A 21973-nucleotide genomic window follows, 5' to 3' on the forward strand; every position below is an offset into this window, starting at 1 on the left:
AAACATGTGGAAGAAGGTGCTCTGGTCAGATGAAACCAAAATTGAACTTTTTGGCAACAATGCAAAATGTTATGTTTGGCGTAAAAGCAACACAGCTCATCACCCTGAACACACCATCCCCACTGTCAAACATGGTGGTGGCAGCATCATGGTTTGGGCCTGCTTTTCTTCAGCAGGGACAGGGAAGATGGTTAACATTGATGGGAAGATGGATGGAGCCAAATACAGGACCATTCTGGAAGAAAACCTGATGGAGTCTGCAAAAGACCTGAGACTGGGACGGAGATTTGTCTTCCAACAAGACAATGATCCAAAACATAAAGCAAAATCTACAATGGAATGGTTCAAAAATAAACATATCCAGGTGTTACAATGGCCAAGTCAAAGTCCAGACCTGAATCCAATCGAGAATCTGTGGAAAGAACTGAAAACTACAAATATTTAATTTTCATGAAATCACAAGTGCAATATAGCAAAACACAGTTTAGCTTGGCGTGTCAGATTTCAAAAAAGCTTTTTGGCGAAAGCATACCAAGCGTTTATGTAAGGACATCTCTCTCAGCAGACAAAACATTACAAACAGCTAGCAGCAAAGTAGATTGGTCACGAAAGTCAGAAAAGCAATAAAATGAATCGCTTACCTTTGATGATCTTCGGATGTTTGCACCCATGAGACTCCCAGTTACACAATAAATGTTCCTTTTGTTCCATAAAGATGATTTTAATATCCAAAATAGGTTGACGCGTTATGTTCAGAAATCCACAGGCTCGAGCGGTCGAAAATTCCAAATAGTATCCGTAAAGTTCGTAGAAACATGTCAAATGTTTTTTATAATCAAACCTCAGGTTGTTTTTACAATATATAATCGATAATATTTCAACCGGACTGTAGCTTCTTCAATAGGAGAGAGAGAGAAAATGTCTGCTCCACTCTGTTGGTGCATGCAAAACGCTGCTGGCACCCAGCCATCCACTGACGCGATGGGATCTTTCTCACTCATTTTTCAGGATAAAAGCCTAAAACTATGTCTAAAGACTGTTCACACCATGTTGAATCCATAGGAAAAGGAATCTGGTTGATATCCCTTTAAATGGAGGGAAGGCATTCAATGGAACAGAGAGCTTTCAGGTAAAACAGCACTTCCTGGTTGGATTTTCCTCAGGTTTTCACCTGCATTATCAGTTCTGTTATACTCACAGACAATATTTTGACAGTTTTGGAAACTTTAGAATGTTTTCTATCCTAATCTGCATATTTATATATATTTATATACATATTTATACATATATATGCATATTCTAGATTCTGGGCCTGAGAAATAGGCAGTTTCATTTGGGTACGTTTTTCATCCAAACATCAAAATACTGCCCCCTACACTCAACAAGTTAAAGTGCCTATGCATAGATGATAACAACAGAGAGTAGCAGCGGTGTGAAAGGGTGGGGTGGGGGGGGGCAATGCAAATTGTCTGGTTAGCCATTTGGTTAAGTGTTCAGGAGTCTTATGGCTTCGGGGTAGAAGCTGTTTAGAAAAATCTTGGACCTAGACTTGGCGCTCGGGTACCACTTGCCGTAGCAGAGAGAACAGTCTATGACTAGGGTGGCTGGAGTCTTTGACAATTTTTAGGGCCTTCCTCTGACACCGCCTGGTATAGAGGTCCTGGATGGCAGGAAGCTTGGCCCCAGTGATGTACTGGGTTGTTCACAATACCCTCTGTAGTGCCTTGTGGTCGGAGGCCGAGCAGTTTCCCTACCAGGCAGTGATGCAACCAATGCTGTCGATGGTGCAGCTGTAGAACCTTTTGAGGATCTGAGGACCCATGTCAAATCTTTTCAGTCTCCTGAGGGGGAATCGGTTTTGTCCTGCCATCTTCATGACTGTCTTGGTGTTCTTGGACCATGTTAGTTTGTTGGTGACGTGGACACCAATGAACATGAAGCTCTCAACCTGCTCCACTGCAGCCCTGTCGATGAGAATGGGGGTGTGCTCTGTCCTCTTTTTCCTGTAGTCCACAATCATCTCGTTTGTCTTTATCACGTTGTTGTCCTGGCACTACACAGCCAGGTCTCTGACCTCCTCCCTATAGGCTGTCTCGTCGTTGTCGGTGATCAGGCCTACAACTGTGATCAGGAAAACCATCGGCTAACTTAATGATGGTGTTGGAGTCGTGCCTGGCCGTGCAGTCATAAGTGAACGGGGGGGGGGGGACTGAGCACGCACTACTGAGGGGCCCCTGTGTTGAGGACCAGCGTGGTGGATGTGTTGTTACTAACCCTTACCACCTGGGGGTGGCCCGTCAGGAAGTCCAGGGCTATTAGTCGTGTCTCATAATAAGAGCAGCCTACAGTCAATACCTGTTACCATACATCTGATTCTGTGGTCATTCATGCATACTGCAACCTAAGCGCTGGGCCAAATTAGATGAATGTCTGTGTGTGTGGATGCTGGCAGCCTGCTGCCTCCTGTTCCAACTCTACTCCTCCTATCTGTCTTGCAGATGACGGCCTGAGATTAGATTACAAACACAGCACCTTTTGTTAATTCACTAGCCATGTCAGTGACAATGCTAATTTGAATGGCATCTCATCTCCTTCTCCTCTTGTGTAGTGAATTTGACCAGCTTCAAAATTGAAAGTTAATAATAAGAGAGTTAGGCAAAACTATGATATTTCTGTGTCTGGATACAGTGTGGTTTCCTGCAGACAAGGGAAACAGCAACCAGCAATGATGGAGTTATATCAGAAGGAGTCTGTGCGGTGGATGAGAAGACACAGCCAGAGTCTCCTTCAGGATCTCTTCTACATGGGTGTTCAAGCTGGGGACAGAGACACACCTGTAAGTGCATATGTCAAGAGGGTGGGAAAATGTGTCTTAGTTTTTATCTTAATAAGTGCTTAATTAGTGCTAGAGGTGTCACTACAGACCCTGGTTCAATTCCAGACTGTATCACAATCGGCCGTGATTGGGAGTCCCATAGGGTGGCGCACAATTTGGCCCAGCAACATCTGGGTTAGGGTTTGGCCGGGGTAGGCCATAATTTTAAATAAGAATTTGTTAAATAAAGGTTAAATAAGATGGAAAAATCTTGACCTGACCTGACATCTTCCTACAGAAACCAGCACAATGTGGAAATGCTAATAAGACTGTAGCTGCCAGCATCATCAGTGGGAAGAGCAAGCTTCTTCTGCTGGAAAGCCCTGACAGTGTGGAAATCTACAGTGTATGTGACAATAAAACAGATCATTTTTAAAAATGTATTATTCTGTATTTACTGTCTTATTCTCATTATGACGGACCTAGTCATAGGTCAGACAGTTCTTCCAGTTTTGAAGGTGCATGTCTGAAAGATTCAAATCCAGTCTACCGTAAGGAGTAAGGACATACAACCAAAACATGTCAAAACAAATAATCAAACATCCTTTCCACACTAATTATAGTCAAAATACTCACTTTCACCATAACAGGTTGTGACAATTTTTCACAGCTTAATAAACCAGTGGCGCACCCAGGGGTAGGAGGGACGGGACATGTCTACCTCCCTGCCATCACAGCCAAGGCCTCCAGTCTGGCTTCAGTCAGAGGCTCTCTGAGCGCTTCCTGCCCTTATCTGTACAGCGAACGCAGAGGATCCTTCTCTTCCATAGGCTCACAGAGAACTGCAGACTATAACAAGAACAAACAGGTAACTTTAGTTTATTTAGTAAATATTCTCTTAACTCTATTTCCTGAACTGCATTGTTGGTTAAGTTCTTGTAAGTAAGCATTTAACCTGTTGTATTCGGCCCATGTGACAATGATTTGATAACTAATCTGACTGACTCATAACTGAGATACTGAGATGCATTCAAACAAATATGAGAAAATGTTCTCTTTTTGATCACATCTCACCTTCGTCTGCTGTACCAGAGTAACCTAAAGGTATTGAAGGAGGCCAAGCGATCCAATGTCACCGTGACGATGACCTACCTGGGGTCACTTGGTCACCTGGGGTCTGCAGGGTCACAGCAGGACGAGCTGAAAGTGCTCCAGCAGATCTGTGGAGGAGAGAACATCTGTGTCTTCAAGGGCTTGGTACAACCAGGAGGTAGGTCCCCTAAAATCCATACAGGGCTCTAAAATTCACTTTAAAAAGTTAGAAGCACAAAATAGTATTTAGCACAAAACATTTTTTTATTTAAATTGATTATATAGCTTAGGCCCAAGCTTACATTAGTAACTATACAGGAGCCCCCCTTCTTCCAGTGCCGTCAAGTTACCAGGTATCTACCCCATTCATAGACGCTAACTAATTTAGCTCCTGTTGACAATAGTATCTTCTTTACTGGGGGAGTTTTGTTAGGAGCCCCGACTCCCGGTCTGAAAGTTAACACACATTGCTTGCGGTACTGTTTTGGAAATCTTTTTTTGATTTTATTTAACCTTTATTTAACTAGGCAAGAACAAATTCTTATTTACAATGACGGCCTACCAAAAGGCTTTCTGTGGGGATAGGGGCTGAGATTAAAAATACAAATTAATTAAATAAGAATATAGGACAACACACACATCACAACAAGAGAGACAACACAACACTACATAAAGAGATACCTAAGACAACAAAATAGCATGGCAGCAACACATGACAACACAGCATGGTAGCAACACAACATGACAACAACATGGTAGCAATACAACGTGGTTGCAGCACAAAACAGGGTACAAACATAGTTGGGCACAGACAACAGCACAAAGGGCAAGAAGGTAGAGACAACAATACATCACACAAAGCAGCCACAACTGTCAGTAAGAGTATCCATGATTGAGTCTTTGAATGAAGAGATTGAGATAAAACTGTCCAGTTTGAGTGTTTGTTGCAGCTCTTTCCAGTCGCTAGCTGTAGCGAACTGAAAAGACGAGCAACCCAGGGATGTGTGTGCTTTGGGGACTTTTAACAGAATGTGGGTGTTGTATGTGGAGGTTGAGGGCTGCAGTAGATGTCTCAGGTAGGGGGGAGTGAGGTCTAAGAGGGTTTTATAAATAAGCAACAACCAGTGGGTCTTGCGACAGGTATGCAGAGATGACCAGTTTACAGATGAGTATAGAGTGCAGTGATGTGTCCTATAAGGAGCACTGGTAGCAAATCTGATGGCCGATTGGTAAAGAATATCTAGGATGGTCATCTGGGTAGGATGGTCATCTGAATCATGGTCAGTTTGGCAGCTGGGGTAAAAGAGGAGCATTTACGATAGAGGAAACCATGTCTAGATTTTACTTTAGCCTGCAGCTTTGATATGTGCTGAGAGAAGGACAGTATACCATTTAGCCATACTGCCAAGTACTTGTATGAGGTGACTACCTCAAGCTCTAAACCCTCAGAAGTAGTAATCACAACAGTGGGGAGATGGGCATGCTTCTTACCAAACAACATGACCTTTGTTTTGGAGGTGTTCAGAACAAGGTTAAGGGCAGAGACACTAAGAAGGCTTTGTTGTAGAGCGTTTAACACCAAATCTGGAAAAGGGACAGTTGAGTATAAGACTATCATGTGCATATAAATGGACGAGAGAGCTTCCTACTGCCTGAGCTACAGTGGGGAGAACAAGTATTTGACACACTGCCAATTTTGCAGGCTTTCCTACTTACAAAGCATGTAGAGGTCTGTCATTTTTATCATAGCTAACTAAAATCCAGAAAATCACATGGTATGATTTTTAAGTAATTCATTTGCATTTTATTGCATGACATAAGTATTTGATCACCTACCAACCAGTAAGAATTCTGGCTCTCACAGACCTGTTAGTTTTTCTTTAAGAATCCCTCCTGTTCTCCACTCATTACCTGTATTAACTGCACCTGTCCACACACTCAATCAAACAGACTCCAACCTCTCCACAATGGCCAAGACCACAGAGCTGTGTAAGGACATCAGGGATAAAATTGTAGACCTGCACAAGGCTGGGATGGGCTACAGGACAATAGGCAAGCAGCTTGGTGAGAAGGCAACAACTGTTGGTGCAATTATTAGAAAATGGAAGAAGTTCAAGATGAAGGTCAATCACCCTCGGTCTGGGGCTCCATGCAAGATCTCACCTCGTGGGGCATCAATGATCATGAGGAGGGTGAGGGATCAGCCCAGAACTACACGGCAGTACCTGGTCAATGACCTGAAGAGAGCTGGGACCACAGTCTCAAAGAACCATTAGTAACACACTACGCCGTCATGGATTAAAATCCTGCAGCGCACGTAAGGTCCCCCTGCTCAAGCCAGCGCATATCCAGGTCCGTCTGAAGTTTGCCAATGACCATCTGGATGATCCAGAGGAGGAATGGGAGAAGGTCATGTGGTCTGATGAGACAAAAATAGAGCTTTTTGGTCTAAACTCCACTCGCCGTGTTTGGAGGAAGAAGAAGGATGAGTACAACCCCAAGAACACCATCCTAACTGTGAAGCATGGAGGTGGAAACATCATCCTTTGGGGATGCTTTTCTGCAAAGGGGACAGGACGACTGCACCATATTGAGGGGAGGATGGATGGGGCCATGTATTGCGAGATCTTGGCCAACAACCTCCTTCCCTCAGTAAGAGCATTGAAGATGGGTCGTGGCTGGGTCTTCCAGCATGACAACGACCCAAAACACACAGCCAGGGCAACTAAGGAGTTGCTCCGCAAGAAGCATCTCAAGGTCCTGGAGTGGCCTAGCCAGTCTCCAGACCTGAACCCAATAGAAAATCTTTGGAGGGAGTTGAAAGTCTGTATTGCCCAGCGACAGCCCCGAAACCTGAAGGATCTGGAGAAGGTCTGTATGGAGGAGTGGGCCAAAATCCCTGCTGCAGTGTGTGCAAACCTGGTCAACAACTACGGGAAACGTATGATCTCTGCAAATTAGTTACTTAAAAATCATACAATGTGATTTCTGAATTTTTGTTTTAGATTCCGTCCCTCACAGTTGAAGTGTACCTATGATATAAAATGGCAGACCACAACATGCTTTGTAAGTAGGAAAACCTGCAAAATCGGCAATATATCAAATAATTGTTCTCCCCACTGTATGTTGTTGATGTAAATTGAGAAGAGTGTGGGGCCTAGGATCGAGCCTTGGGGTACACACTTGGTGACAGGCAGTGGTTGAGACAGCAGATGTTCTGACTTTATACACTGCACTCTTTGAGAGAGGTAGTTAGCAAACCAGACCAAAGACCCATCAGAGACACCAATACCCCTTAGCCGGTCCACAAGAATGGAATGGTCTACCATATCAAAAGCTTTGGCCAAGTCAACAAAAATAGCAGCACAACATTGCTTAGAATCAAGGGCAATGGTGACATCATTGAGGAACTTTAAGGTTGCAGTGACACATCCATAACCTGAGTGGAAACCAGATTGCATACCAGAGAGAATACTATAGACATCAAGAAAGCCAGTAAATTGATTATTGACATGTTTTTCCAACACTTTTGATAAACATGGCAATAAGAAATAGGCCTATAACAGTTAGGATCAGCTTGATCTCCCCCTTTAAATAAAGGACTAACCTTGGCTGCCTTCCAAGCAATGGGAACCTCCCCAGAGAGGAGAGACAGCTTAAAAAGGTCAGAGATAGGTTTGAGGATTATAGAGGCTGCAAACTTAAAGAAGAAAGGGTCTAAACCATCTGATCCAGATATTTTTTTGTGGTCAAGTTTAAGGAGCTCATTTAGCACCTCGGACTCTGTGACCATCTGCAGGGAGAAACTTTGTAGTGGGGCAGGTGAAAAAGAGGGAGGAACATCGGGGCTAGTTGCATTAGCAGCTGTGGGAGATGAGGAATTGTTGGACGGGCAAGGAGGCATGGCTGAGTCAGGTAGGAATCCTGACTTAATGAAGTGGTGATTAAAGCCATGTGCTTCTTGTCAGTAACAACCACATCATCAACTTTAAGGGACATGGGCAGCTGTGAGGAGGAGGGTTTATTCTCCATGTCTTTAACCTTTTTCAAGAACTTCTTGGGGTTAGACCCACAGAGAGAGAACTGCTCCTGAAAGAAACTAACTTTGGCCTTCCGGATAGCCTGAGTGCACTTATTTCTCATTTTCCTGAATGAGTGCCAGTCAGCCTGAGTATGCGTGTGCCGAGCCTTTCGCCAAATGCAATTCTTGAGCTGGAGTATCTCTGCAAGATCACGGTCGAACCTGGGGCTGAACCTGTTTTTAATTCTCATTTTCTTTATGGGGCGTGTTTGTTAATCAACAATATCACTGAAGATATAAAAAAGAAGGTCACTGTGTGTTCATACAGTTCTGTCTGGTACCAACAACCAATGCAATATAATCTCTCATTCTGTTAAAATGACTAGCCTCGCCCTCGGGGCTACAGTCATTCAAATCATTATTATATTAATACCCTGTTGAGTGTAGGGGGCAGTATTTTGATTTTTGGATGAAAAACGCACCCAAATTTAACTGCCTATTTCTCAGGCTCAGAATCTAGAATATGCATATAATTGTCAGATTAGGATTGAAAACACTCTAACGTTTTCAAAACTGTCAAAATATTGTCTGTGAGTAAAACAGAACTGATATTGCAGGTGAAAACCTGAAGAAAATTCAACCAGGAAGTGGTCTCTATGTTCCATGTTCCATTGAATGCATTCCCTCCATTTAAAGGGATATCAACCAGATTCATTTTCCTATGGCTTCCCCATGTTGTGAACAGTCTTTAGACATAGTTTCAGGCTTTTATTTTGAAAAATGAGCGAGAAAGATCACATCGCGTCAATGTATAACTGGGTGTCCCCAGAGTTTTGCTTGAGCAACAGTCTCTCTCTCCTATTGACAAAGCTAAAGTCCCGGTTGATATATTATCGATTATATATTGAAAAAACAACCTTAGGATTGATTATAAAAAACGTTCGACATATTTCTGTGAACATTACGGATACTATTTAGAATTTACGTCTGCGATGTCGTGACCGCTCGAGCCTGTGGATTTCTGAACATAACGAGCCAAACAAATGGAGGTATTATGGATATAAAAATAATCTTTATGGAACAAAAGGAACATTTATTGTGTAACTAGGAGTCTCGTGAGTGCAAACATCCGAAGATCATCAAAGGTAAGTGATTGAATTTATTGCTTTTCAGACTTTCGTGACAAATCTACTTGGCGGCTAGCTGTTTGTAATATTTTGTCTACTGAGAGAGATGTTCTTACATAAACGCTTGGATCGCTTTCGCTGAAAAGCTTTATTGAAATCTGACACGCCAGGTGGATTAACAACAACAAGCTAAGCTGTGTTTTGCTATATTGCACTTGTGATTTCATGAAAATTAAATATTTGTATAGTATATAGTTCCTAGTAATTTAATTTGAATTTGGCTCGCTGCAATCCAGCTGATGTTGACGTAAATGATCCCGCTAACGGGATGGGTGCATCAAGAAGTTTTCAGAGCATTTCTGTTGCAGTATTCTTTTTGAATCCTGTGCTTTGTTTACGTGAAATGGGGAGTACGTTTTGTTTCAACTCCCTGGAGATAGTATTGACCTGAGAGAAAATCATAGCTGCTCAATGCATTTCATACCGACAAGCTTTTGTGTTGTTTTAGATGTGAAACAAACTACTGACCGGGATGGCATTCTGTTCTAGCATTAGCCAGCCCAGACTATGCTGCAGGATATCTAATGCTTAAACAGACTGCCATTTTTGCTGTTAAACCACTTTAAGCACATATTAGCCTATGCTGCTGTGTGATCTCAAGATGCATGTTGTGTGCAGCACTGACACGTACAAGACTCTTCTGTTGATTTAAGTATCAACTCAGTGACTTGGTATTTGTCTGGTGATTATCTGCTCATGTACTTACTCCTCTATTTGCCCAAATCTTGTCTTGCAGCTGGTCCCAATTTGCTCCCTATCACTACGCTCTTGGTCCTAACCAGTATGTGAACCTGACCCTTGGATGTCTGCAGATCTGTAAGGTGGACCCTCCACCACTACACTGGTTATACCTTTCCAAAGCCTTCAGATCCGCAGACATCAATGGGTTAGGGCCAAAGGAGGGGGGGGGGGGATATGTAGCACATTGCGACCAACTGTTGCTCTGAGCAAGTCCTCACTAACTATCTGATCTAGTTTTGCACAATTCAGCTCTCACGCTGGGTCACCTTAATGTGAATTTGTTCATTCCTCAACCGTGGAAAATGTGAAAAGCCTTGCAACATCACGTCTCAAGTTTGTGAATACCAAGTGCTAATTCTGTGTGTTTACCATTCACTGCTTTCTGAAAACCAACTGCTCCCTGTCCTTGTAGTGCCTCTCCATCCTTTCATGGAAGTTTGTGTAAATTGCAGGTGTATGCTACAACTCTTTAAATGTGATAAAGAATATATTTTCCCCTATGGCTGCTCTATGGCAAGGTCACAGCACATTCTCAACTGGTGGACCGCAGGTCGTAATCCCGACCCAGAATGGGTAAAACAAGGACTGCGGGTCACAATAAAAAAAGTTGGGGGGGGGGGGGCAATTCAGTCGGGTTTTGACTCCTAGTATCATATGAACACACATAAGCCATGGAAAATGTCTTGAATTGCATGAAATTAGCTTTAACTGCTACATTTTCCCTTCACTCCATGGCCTAATGTGTAGAATTGCAGAAAAGACCCAATGATTTTTTCTCTCTCTGCCAACAAATCAACTCATTCATTGAATCAGATGGCTCATTCATCACAAAACCGACTGTTATTGCCAACTGCTTTAATGATTTATTCTTTGGCAAGATTAGCAAACTTTGACATGCCAGCAACAAACGCTGACACTACACATCCAAGTATAGCTGACCAAATTATGAAAGACAAGATTTGTCATTTTGAATTCCATAAGGTGAGTGTGGAAGAAGTGAAAACATGATTGGTGTCTATCAACAATGACAAGCCACCGGGGTCTGACAACTTGGATGGACAATTAGAGGATAATAGCCGACGAAATTGCCACTCCTATTTGCCATATCTTCAATTTACTTGAAAGTGTGTGCCCTCAGGCTTGGAGGGAAGCAAAAGTCATTCCGCCACCTAAGAATAGTAAAGCCCACTTTATTTGCTCAAATAGCCGACCAATCAGCCTTTTGCCAACCCTTAGTAAATTGACTTTGGTTCATAACAGGGCAGCACGTCTGGCCCTTGGATGAACACAGAGAGCAAACATGAATGATCTGCATGATAATTTTTCCTGGCTCAAAATGGAGCAGAGATTGACTTCATCACTACTTGTATTTGTGAGAGTTATTGACATGTTGAAAGCACTGAGGTGTCTGTTTAAACGACTAGCACACAGTACTACATAGAGCCATGACTACATGGAACCCTATTCCACATTGGGTAACTGATGCAAGCAGTAGAATCAGATTTAAAAAACAGATAAAAGTACACCTTATGGAATAGCAGGGACTGTGAAGCACACACAAAAACATAGGGGCAGACACATGCATACACACACGATAACGTATGCACTATACTCACATGGATTTTGTATTCTACATATGTGGTAGGGGAGTAGGGGCCTGAGAGAGCACATCACACGATAAAGTATGCACTATACTCACATGGATTTTGTATTCTACATATGTGGTAGGGGAGTAGGGGCCTGAGAGAGCACACTTAGTGTGTTGTGAAATCTGTTCTGAACGTAATGTTTTTAAAATTGTAGAACTGCCTTAATTTTGACAGAACCCTGCCTTGGCAGCATCTTATGGGGATCCATAATAAATACAAATACAACTCTGAGTTTATTAGTCACATGCACCGTGTCACAGATGTAATTGCAGGGTACAGTGAAATTCTTATGTTCCAAGCTTCAACAGTGCAGGTCAAAGAGATGTGAGTGAAACAATAATAATAGCAATAATACTAAGTAAAATAATAGAATGGAAAAATACAAGACAGCATATACTGGATATATACAGTATATATATATATATATATATATATATATATATATATATATATATATATATATACAGTGCCTTGCGAAAGTATTCGGCCCCCTTGAACTTTGCGACCTTTTGCCACATTTCAGGCTTCAAACATAAAGATATAAAACTGTATTTTTTTGTGAAGAATCAACAACAAGTGGGACACAATCATGAAGTGGAACGACATTTATTGGATATTTCAAACTTTTTTAACAAATCAAAAACTGAGAATTGGGCGTGCAAAATTATTCATCCCCTTTACTTTCAGTGCAGCAAACTCTCTCCAGAAGTTCAGTGAGGATCTCTGAATGATCCAATGTTGACCTAAATGACTAATGATGATAAATACAATCCACCTGTGTGTAATCAAGTCTCCGTATAAATGCACCTGCACTGTGATAGTCTCAGAGGTCCGTTAAAAGCGCAGAGAGCATCATGAAGAACAAGGAACACACCAGGCTGGTCCGAGATACTGTTGTGAAGAAGTTTAAAGCCGGATTTGGATACAAAAAGATTTCCCAAGCTTTAAACATCCCAAGGAGCACTGTGCAAGCGATAATATTGAAATGAAAGGAGTATCAGACCACTGCAAATCTACCAAGACCTGGCCGTCCCTCTAAACTTTCAGCTCATACAAGGAGAAGACTGATCAGAGATGCAGCCAAAAGGCCCATGATCACTCTGGATGAACTGCAGAGATCTACAGCTGAGGTGGGAGACTCTGTCCATAGGACAACAATCAGTCGTATATTGCACAAATCTGGCCTTTATGGAAGAGTGGCAAGAAGAAAGCCATTTCTTAAAGATATCCATAAAAAGTGTTGTTTAAAGTTTGCCACAAGCCACCTGGGAGACACACCAAACATGTGGAAGAAGGTGCTCTGGTCAGATGAAACCAAAATGGAACTTTTTGGCAACAATGCAAAACGTTATGTTTGGCGTAAAAGCAACACAGCTCATCACCCTGAACACAACATCCCCACTGTCAAACATGGTGGTGGCAGCATCATGGTTTGGGCCTGCTTTTCTTCAGCAGGGACAGGGAAGATGGTTAAAATTGATGGGAAGATGGATGGAGCCAAATACAGGACCATTCTGGAAGAAAACCTGATGGAGTCTGCAAAAGACCTGAGACTGGGACGGAGATTTGTCTTCCAACAAAACAATGATCCAAAACATAAAGCAAAATCTACAATGGAATGGTTCAAAAATAAACATATCCAGGTGTTAGAATGGCCAAGTCAAAGTCCAGACCTGAATCCAATCGAGAATCTGTGGAAAGAACTGAAAACTGCTGTTCACAAATGCTCTCCATCCAACCTCACTGAGCTCGAGCTGTTTTGCAAGGAGGAATGGGAAAACATTTCAGTCTCTCGATGTGCAAAACTGATAGAGACATACCCCAAGCGACTTACAGCTGTAATCGCAGCAAAAGGTGGCGCTACAAAGTATTAACTTAAGGGGGCTGAATAATTTTGCACGCCCAATTTTTCAGTTTTTCATTTGTTAAAAAAGTTTGAAATATCCCAAAAATGTTGTTCCACTTCATGATTGTGTCCCACTTGTTGTTGATTCTTCACAAAAAAATACAGTTTTATATCTTTATGTTTGAAGCCTGAAATGTGGCAAAAGGTCGCAAAGTTCAAGGGGGACGAATACTTTCACAAGGCACTGTATATATACTGCATATACTGGATATATACAGTATATATATATATATATATATATATATATATATACACAGTGCATTCGGAAAGTATTCAGATCCTTTGACTTAATCCACATTTTGTTACGTTACAGTCTTATTCTAACATTGATTCAATTCTTTTTTTCCCTCCTCAATCTACACACAATACCCTATAATGACAACGTAAATTTTTTTGAAATGTAGGATTAGAAATAAAAAACAGAAATACCTTATTTACATAGGTATTCAGACCCTTTGCTATGAAACTCAAAATTGAGCTCAGGTGCATCCTGTTTCCATTGATCATCCTTGAGATGTTTTTACAACTTGATTGGAGTCCATCTGTAGTAAGTTCAACTGATTGAACATGATTTGGAAAGGCACACACCTGTCTATAAAAGGTCCCACAGCTGACAGTGCATTTCAGAGCAAAAAGCCATGAGGTCGACAAATTGTCCGTAGAGCTTCGAGACAGGACTGTATCGAGGCACAGATCCGGGAAGGGTAAAAAAAAAAAAACATTTGCAGCACTGAAGGTCCCCCAGAACACAGCGGCCTCCATCATTCTTAAATGGAAGAAGTTTGGAACCACCAAAAATCTTCCTTGAGATGGCCGAGCGACCAAACTGAGCAATGAGGGGAGAAGGGCCTTGGTCAGGGAGGTGACCAAGAACCCGATGGTCTCTCTGACAGAGCTCCAGAGTTCCTCTATGGAGATGGGAGAACCTTCCAGAAGGACAACCATCTCTGCAGCACTCCACCAATCAGGCCTTTATGGTGGAGTGGCCAGACAGAAGTCTGTAATCAAACCCACAAATGCTGATGCTCCAGATACTCAACTAGTCCAAAGAAGGCCTGTTTTTTGCTTCTTTAATCAGACAACAGTTTTCAGCTGTACTAACATAATCGCAAAACTGTTTTCTAATGATCAATTATCCTTTTAAAATTATAAACTTGGATTAGCTAACACAACGTGCCATTGGAACACAGGAGTGATGGTTGCTGATAATTGGCCTCTGTACGCCTCTGTAGATATTCCATAAAAAATCCTCCATTTCCAGCTTCAATAGTCATTTACAACATTAACAATGTTAATTAACACTGTATTTCTGATCAGTTTGATGTTATTTTAATGGACAAAAGATGTGCTTTTCTTTCAAAAACAAGGACATTTCTAAGTGACCCCAAACTTTTGAATAGTAGTGTATATAAACTCAAGAAGAAACTTCCCTTTTTCAGGACCTTGTCTTTCAAAGATGATTCGTAAGAATCCAAATAACTTCACAGATCTTCATTGTAAAGGATTTAAACACTGTTTTCAGTGCTTGTTCAATGAACCATAAACAATTAATGAACATGTACGTGTGGAACGGTCGTTAAGACACAAACAGCTTACAGAAGGTAGACAATTAAGGTCAAAGTTCACTAAAAAGGCCTTTCTACTGACTCTGAAAAACACCAAAAGAAAGATGCCCAAGTTCCCTGCTCATCTGCGTGAATGTGCCTTAGGCATGCTGCAAGGAGGCATGAGGACTGCCAGGGCAATAAATTGCAATGTCCATAATGTGAGACGCCTAAGACAGCGCTACAGGGAGACAGGACGGATAGCTGATCATCCTCACAGTGGCAGACCACGTGTAACAACACCTGCACAGGATTGGTACATCCGAACATCACACCTGTGGGACAGGCACAGGATGGCAACAACAACTGCCTGAGTTACACCAGGAACGCCATCAGTGCGCAGACTGTCCACAATAGGCTGAGAGAGGCTGGACTGAGGGCTTATTGTAAGGCAGGTCCTCATCAGACAACACTGTCAACAACGTTGCCTATGGGCACAAACCCACCGTCGCTGGACCAGACAGGACTGGTAAAAAGTGCTCTTCAGTGACAGGTCGTGATTTTGTCTCACCAGGGGTGATGGTCGGATTCGCGTTTATCGTCGAAGGAATGAGCGTTACACCGAGGCTTCTACTCTGGAGCGGTATCGATTTGGAGGTGGAGGGTCCGTCATGGTGTGTCACAGCATCATTGGACTGAGCTTGTTGTCATTGCAGGCAATCTCAGCGCTGTGCGTTCCAGGGAACCTCCCTACCTCCCTCATGTGGTACCCTTCCTGCAGGCTTATCCTGACATGACCCTCCAGCATGACAATGCCACCAGCCATTCTGCTCGTTCTGTGCGTGATTTCCTGCAAGACAAGAATGTCAGTGTTCTGCCATGGCCAGTGAAGAGCCCGGATCTCAATCCCATTGAGCACGTCTGGGACCTGTTGGATCGGAGTGCGAGGGCCATTCCCCCCAGAAATGTCTGGGAACTTGCAGGTGCCTTGGTGGAAGAGTGGGGTAACATCTCACAGCAAGAACTGGCAAATCTGGTGCAGTCCATGAGGAGGAGATGCACTGCAGTACTTAATGCATCTGGTGGCCACACCAGACACTGATTGTTACTTTTGATATTGACCCCCCCTTTGTTCAGGGACACATTATTCCATTTATGTTAGTCACATGTCTGTGGAACTTGATCAGTTTATGTCTCAGTTGTTGAATCTTGTTGTTCATACAAATATTTACACATTACGTTTGCTGAAAATAAACGCAGTTGACAGAGTGAGGACGTTTCTTTTTTTGCTGAGTTCATAAGCATCCGGATTAGTGTCCCGTTCCTTGAAAGCGGCAGCTCTAGCCTTTACCTCGGTGCGGATGTTGCCTGTAATCCATGACTTCTGCTTAGGAAATGTACGTACTGTCACTGTGGGTACGACGACATCATCTATGCACTTATTGATGAGGCTGGTGACTGAGGTGGTCTGCTCCTCAATGCCATTAGATGAATCTCGGAACATATTCCAGTCTGTGCTTGCAAACAGTCCTGTAGCGTAGCATCCGTGTCATCTGACCACTTCCGTATTGAGCGAGTCACTGGTACTTCCTGCTTTAGATGACTAGTTGTCATGCTATTTTTGCTTGAGAAATATTGCACCAAACATCTTAGATGTAAAATTGCGCGACTAAGACCTCATTGGCAAAGATATCAAAATTAATGACAGATTTCTTGATTTATCTTAGATTGATTTGAACTATTTTGAGTAGTTCTACTGAGTATGTTGTTGATATGGTGTCTCAAGAGGTACAAACAGTAATATTGCCACTTTCTTTCTTGTTTTTCAAGCTAATGTCTTTTTAATGTGAAGCCATCGGAACGCATGGCCCAGACATGTGAGGGGGCTGAGCAATTGAACCATAGGGACATGCCTTCCCATTCGGAGGGGGCAGTGCATCGAACCTTGCTATATGAGCCACATTACAATTCCTACCAAGTGGGTTAACTCTATTGTCTTTCATGCCAGATACCTGGGTTTGCTTCCCTGTCCCACCGTTTGCTATAATACTCTTCCCATCTGCACACACAGTACTGAATCTTTTGCATTTATCACAGTGGATGGGCTTGAGCATAGGTATCTCACAAAGCCTAAATATACACTACATGACCATAAGTATGTGGACACCTTCTCGTCGAACATCTCATTCCAAAATCATGGCCATTAATATGGAGTTGGTCCACCATTTGCTGCTATAACAGCCTCCACTCTTCTGGGAAGACTTTCCACTAGATGTTGGAACATTTCTGCAGGTACTTCCTTCCATTTGCAGGTACTTCCTTCCATTTGCAGGGACTTCCTTCCTTTTGTTTCCTTTCTCATTCTCACGCTCATCCAGCAACTTTCAAATAGAACATGTTTACTTCAGCCATATAATGGTGTACGCCACCTACTGTACAGGTGGATTAAAAGATCCCAAATTGAAAAAATGTGGGATAATGTTATTTATTTTATTTTATTCATATTCATATTACATTAAAAAAAAACTTAAAAATCCATACAAACTATCAATATCTGTGATAACATGCGTCTTGGTGAGAGGTGTAGGAGTCAAGCGCAGGAGAGAGCAGGGATGTCTGAGAAGCGTGTTTAATAATATAGTCCAGCAATACAAAAACGGCACAGACCAAAACCCCAAAACTACGCTCTCGAATAATCAGAAACTTGTGCAAACGCACGGAGGAACAAACACAGTTCTGACACTTTACATACACGTGCGTAATAGCGAAAAAACAACAAACATCAAATACAATCGAGCGCAATGCACACTAATCTAATCCTGCACGAATTACGGCAGGTAACAGGTGCCCTATATATCCACAGAAATCAAAGCAATGAAAACCAGGTGTGAAAAGGAACACAGACAAAACAACCAGAAAAAGAAAAAGGGATCGGTAGCGGCTAGTAGACCGGCGACGCCGAGCGCCGCCCGAACAGGGAGAGGAGTTACCTTCGGTAGAAGTCGTGACAATATCAACATTTGAATGAAACTAAATCAGTCTTCTTTTCTGTTCTAATCAGGTCCCTACACAGACTAAGAAGGATCCTGTGATGGCGGGACATTTCCTGGTGACAGTAGTCCTTGTAGTGCTTCTGCCGTTAAATCTTGGAGGCCCAAAAACTTCTCGGGTGCAGATATGATGTCCAACTTCTTGGAATTCTTGGACACTTGTGCAGTACAATTAATAACTGTGGCTAAGTAGAATTCTTGCCACCAAGAAAATGTTGAATATTTGGAGCATACAATCATCGAAGCTCTGCAGATTTTGTTGTGAGGATACAGAATCAATAGACCATTTATTGTGGTATTGCCCTCAGGTGGCCTGTTTCTGGTCTCAGTTTCAGGAATGGCTGAAAACCTAAAATTTACCCTAGAAATAGTACTGTTGGGAGATCTGGAGGGGCCGTGTCAGTCCATTCCTAATATACTAATACTCTTATTAAAAATATTTATCTTCAACTCGCAGTCTGTGGATTCTATTCGATTAGATAGATTGAAATTGTACGTTGAAAAATACATAGTTTTAAGATATTTGGTGCATAGAAATCTGAAGAGGGTTTGCCAGCAGAGATAGCTGGGATAGGCTGAGGGAAGCTGAGGGTTGTGATGTGTAATTGGAGAGTGGAGTTTCTGGGCGTGGGATAGAATGACGGTCAAAGATAAAATAATTAAAAATAAAGTCACAATAAAAGATAACAAAAAGTAAGTTTGAATGACACTGAGGGGGAAGTGTTTTTACAGCTAATGCTGGTTTGCCTGAGGCTGATGCCGTGCAGGTGTTTGTACTCGTGCATATACACACACTCATTCAAATGCACAAATGTGCACATACACGGACACACACACACATGTAAATAGTGCCATACATGCACTCAAACATATTCAGTTGGCCTTGCTGTTATGATTCTTGTTGTCCTTGATGTATTTCGTTTTTTGCATTGTTGTTTTCTGTTTTCCTTTGTCTTTCTCTCTTTTCTCTTTTGTTAATTTTATTGGTTATTGGGGAGGGTCTTGGGGGTGAGGAACGTATTTTTATAGATTTTTTATCTTACTTTCTCAGGGGGTGGAGGGGACTGTGGGAGGCGTCTCGGATGGTTGAGGGGCAGCTCTTGGGGAACTGTAGGGGGGGGGGGGGGATCTTGGAGGGCTGGTGGCCTGGCGTTTGGGAGTTTGGGCCAGTGGCTGATGGATCACTGGTTCGGGTCCCCGCTTTTGACCTTGTGGAGAATCTGTCGACGTGCCCTTGAGCGGGGCGTTGGCCCTGGTTGCTTCTGTGTGTCGCTCTGGATGGGAGTCTGTTGGATGACTCCCTCTCCTTTTGCTCTATATATATATATATATATATACACATGATTTGAGACCTTTTTGTTCCATTCTTGGACTTCACTGTTGTCCACTACTTTTTCTGGCTAACTGTACTTGACTTGCTTTCAGCTAAAAAAAGACACTTCTGCTTCTGCCATCTCCCCGTGCCACCTATCACCCCAAAGAACAGCGTTGCAGTTCGGAAAGTGGAGGCTTTTATATATGTCAAAATGGCATCCTGTTGGTCAGATTTTTTTCCGTTTACCATTCACATCATGTTTTGTTTTCTATTCCCATTGTGATTGGTCCCTGAATCTAGGCCAGTTTGAAATATATAAACCCTCCTTCAGTGTCTGTAACACCTTGAGTTGAGGATGACAGCTTCAATGTTGCGCTGCTGTGCGCTGCTGTGAGCTGCTGTGAGCTGCTGTGCGCTGCTGTGCGCTGCTGTGCGCTGCTGTGCGCTGCTGTGAGCTGCTGTGAGCTGCTGTGAGCTGCTGTGAGCTGCTGTGAGCTGCTGTGAGCTGCTGTGAGCTGCTCAAATTATACAAATGTAACAACTCTTAGAATACCTAGAATTTTGCCATTATCTGGGTGAATATTTGTTAGACGCACAGTGCTACCAAATCAATCAAATGTATTTATGAAGCCCTTTTTACATCAGCAGAGTGCCTTTACAGAAACCCAGCCTAAAACCCCAAACAGCAAGCAATGTCGATGTAGAAGCACGGAAAAACTACCTAGAAAGGCATGAACCTTGGAGGAAACCTAGAGGGGAACCAGGCTCTGAAGGGTGGCCAGTAGTATTCTACACCACTACCAAATCAAAATTCCTAATCACAGCAAGAATAGTTAGGAGCATATGCAACCAAAATGGTGTTGATTTTACTTTTGGGCTATTCAACTTAGTTTCAACAAACAAATAAAAAACTGCATTTTACACACCACTTCTCTGTATGTGGAGTTCTCCCTATAGCGCTGCATCTCAATTATTTGGGGGAAAAAGTGCGTCCTGTAGATGGCACAGCCCTTCATCTTAAATCGAGGTGCACCGTGGCTTACCCTGTTCTCATACTCCAGCCTATCTGTGAACTGTTTTTATGTGTGTGTCTCAGGGGAGTGGGAATAAAGGGTGTGAGGGGAGAGAACAATGTCTTACGGGTGAACCAAGGTAAAGTTTTGTAGCATGTGGACTTGATCCTCTTATATCCCTTTATATCCTCACCTCTAACTCCCCTGTTCTGTCTCCTGTGTCCCCTCCTGCAGAGCAGTTCCAGTGGGTCTCCCAGAGGCACCGGGGTTACCCCTTTAGCGGCACCATGTATGTGAACAGCCTCATCGCTGCTAGGATCAGCTCCTGCTGTGAGTACCGCTATGCCCTGGGCTTCCAGCAGGGCAAGAAGAGCTGCTTCAGACTCACCTGGCTGGCTGGAGGGATGCCCTGCTATAGGTGAGCATTCAACCCATAGATAGACAATATATTGATATTATATATATGATTCAACCTCTCTCAGATGATGGAGTAAGACTACAAATTAATGTCATGTCAGCTCAACTTCTTCGCTTACAAATTATTGTCAGTTTAGGTAAGCATGCAACCTAGTTTAAGCTTATTTATAGCCATTTGTTGGATTTTTCTGTTCGATTTCTCAAACAATAAACACACACAAAGCTTAAACTAGGTAAACTATGATGGACTATTTCCGCTTAAAGGGATACTTCGGGATTTTGCCATGCTAGCAGATACCCATAGACTTCCAGTCATTGCACTAACACTATTTAGCATTGGCTCGCAAACCTACCTCTAACTTCCTTCATACAGAGACATACAAATGGTATCCACTAGTTCATCTGACTCTGGGGAAGTAGATAAAGGGCCTCATTGCCAAAATCCCGAAGTATCCCTTTATCCTCTAGCCTTCACATCAATGTCACCGTTAACCAAATCCCTGGCTATAACAACATTTGATGTTTACTATAAAAACCTGAACACAGACTGACAGAAAGCGAGAAGATCCCTGCCCATGTCTTATGGCAGTGAGCAATGACTTTTACCCACTGTGTTCCTATTGACCGGCCTACAACAAGAATGTTACAAGTCACGTTCAAAATGTACTTTTCATTATTTTCAGATGTACAAGTTTCCGAAACAAATACAGCTCCTACCAGCAGCTGAACAATGGCACACAAGAAAACCTCAGTCTGCCTCCAGACCAAAACCCTGGCAATGGTATAAAGCACAGAAATGAAGGGCTGTCTCAAAGTCATCAACTTTCCTACTCATTCATCAACAATTCCTGTTTTTAATGTTCTGCGTGGTCCTCATTTCAGAAACAAACCCGCTGCCTCTCAGAAGTCTCTGTTTGAGCATGCTGTCGGCTATTTAAGAAACAAAGCACAGCAAACATTTTGAAAGTTATTTATTAAATAAATGACACATTCAATTGCATGATTTATTTTATTGTTCTAATAGCATGCTATGTGTATGAATGGATTTAATATCTAGTCCCCACTAAGTCAGTTTTTTTTAAATCGCTTTGATACTACTTCAAAGGAATGTGCTGAATTTTGAAAACTCCAAACAGGTAACACTGTAGTCTTAGATTCAAAACCTTTCATTGTGTATTAATTTTGTTTGTAGACATCTTTCACCACACAGCCATTTATCCAAA

The 21973-nt window shown here is 42.4% G+C and overlaps 1 protein-coding gene across 2 annotated transcripts in view; it reads left to right on the forward strand.

Annotated features, from left to right (window-relative positions):
- LOC109883354 (uncharacterized) overlaps positions 1-21741 on the forward strand; it is a 43312-nt gene extending 21571 nt beyond the window's left edge. For both annotated transcript variants that reach the window (XM_031806679.1, XM_031806675.1), the window contains exons 2-7: positions 2689-2836; positions 3114-3221; positions 3486-3683; positions 3908-4085; positions 20568-20751; positions 21434-21741. In XM_031806679.1, the coding sequence (XP_031662539.1) occupies positions 2726-2836; positions 3114-3221; positions 3486-3683; positions 3908-4085; positions 20568-20751; positions 21434-21608 (954 nt within the window). In that variant the 5' untranslated portion in view covers positions 2689-2725 and the 3' untranslated portion in view covers positions 21609-21741. The remainder of the gene's footprint in view (positions 1-2688; positions 2837-3113; positions 3222-3485; positions 3684-3907; positions 4086-20567; positions 20752-21433) is intronic.
- Positions 21742-21973: the final 232 nt, after the last annotated feature.

This window comes from Oncorhynchus kisutch, linkage group LG3 (genome assembly GCF_002021735.2).
Source record: "Oncorhynchus kisutch isolate 150728-3 linkage group LG3, Okis_V2, whole genome shotgun sequence".
NCBI lineage: Eukaryota > Metazoa > Chordata > Actinopteri > Salmoniformes > Salmonidae > Oncorhynchus > Oncorhynchus kisutch.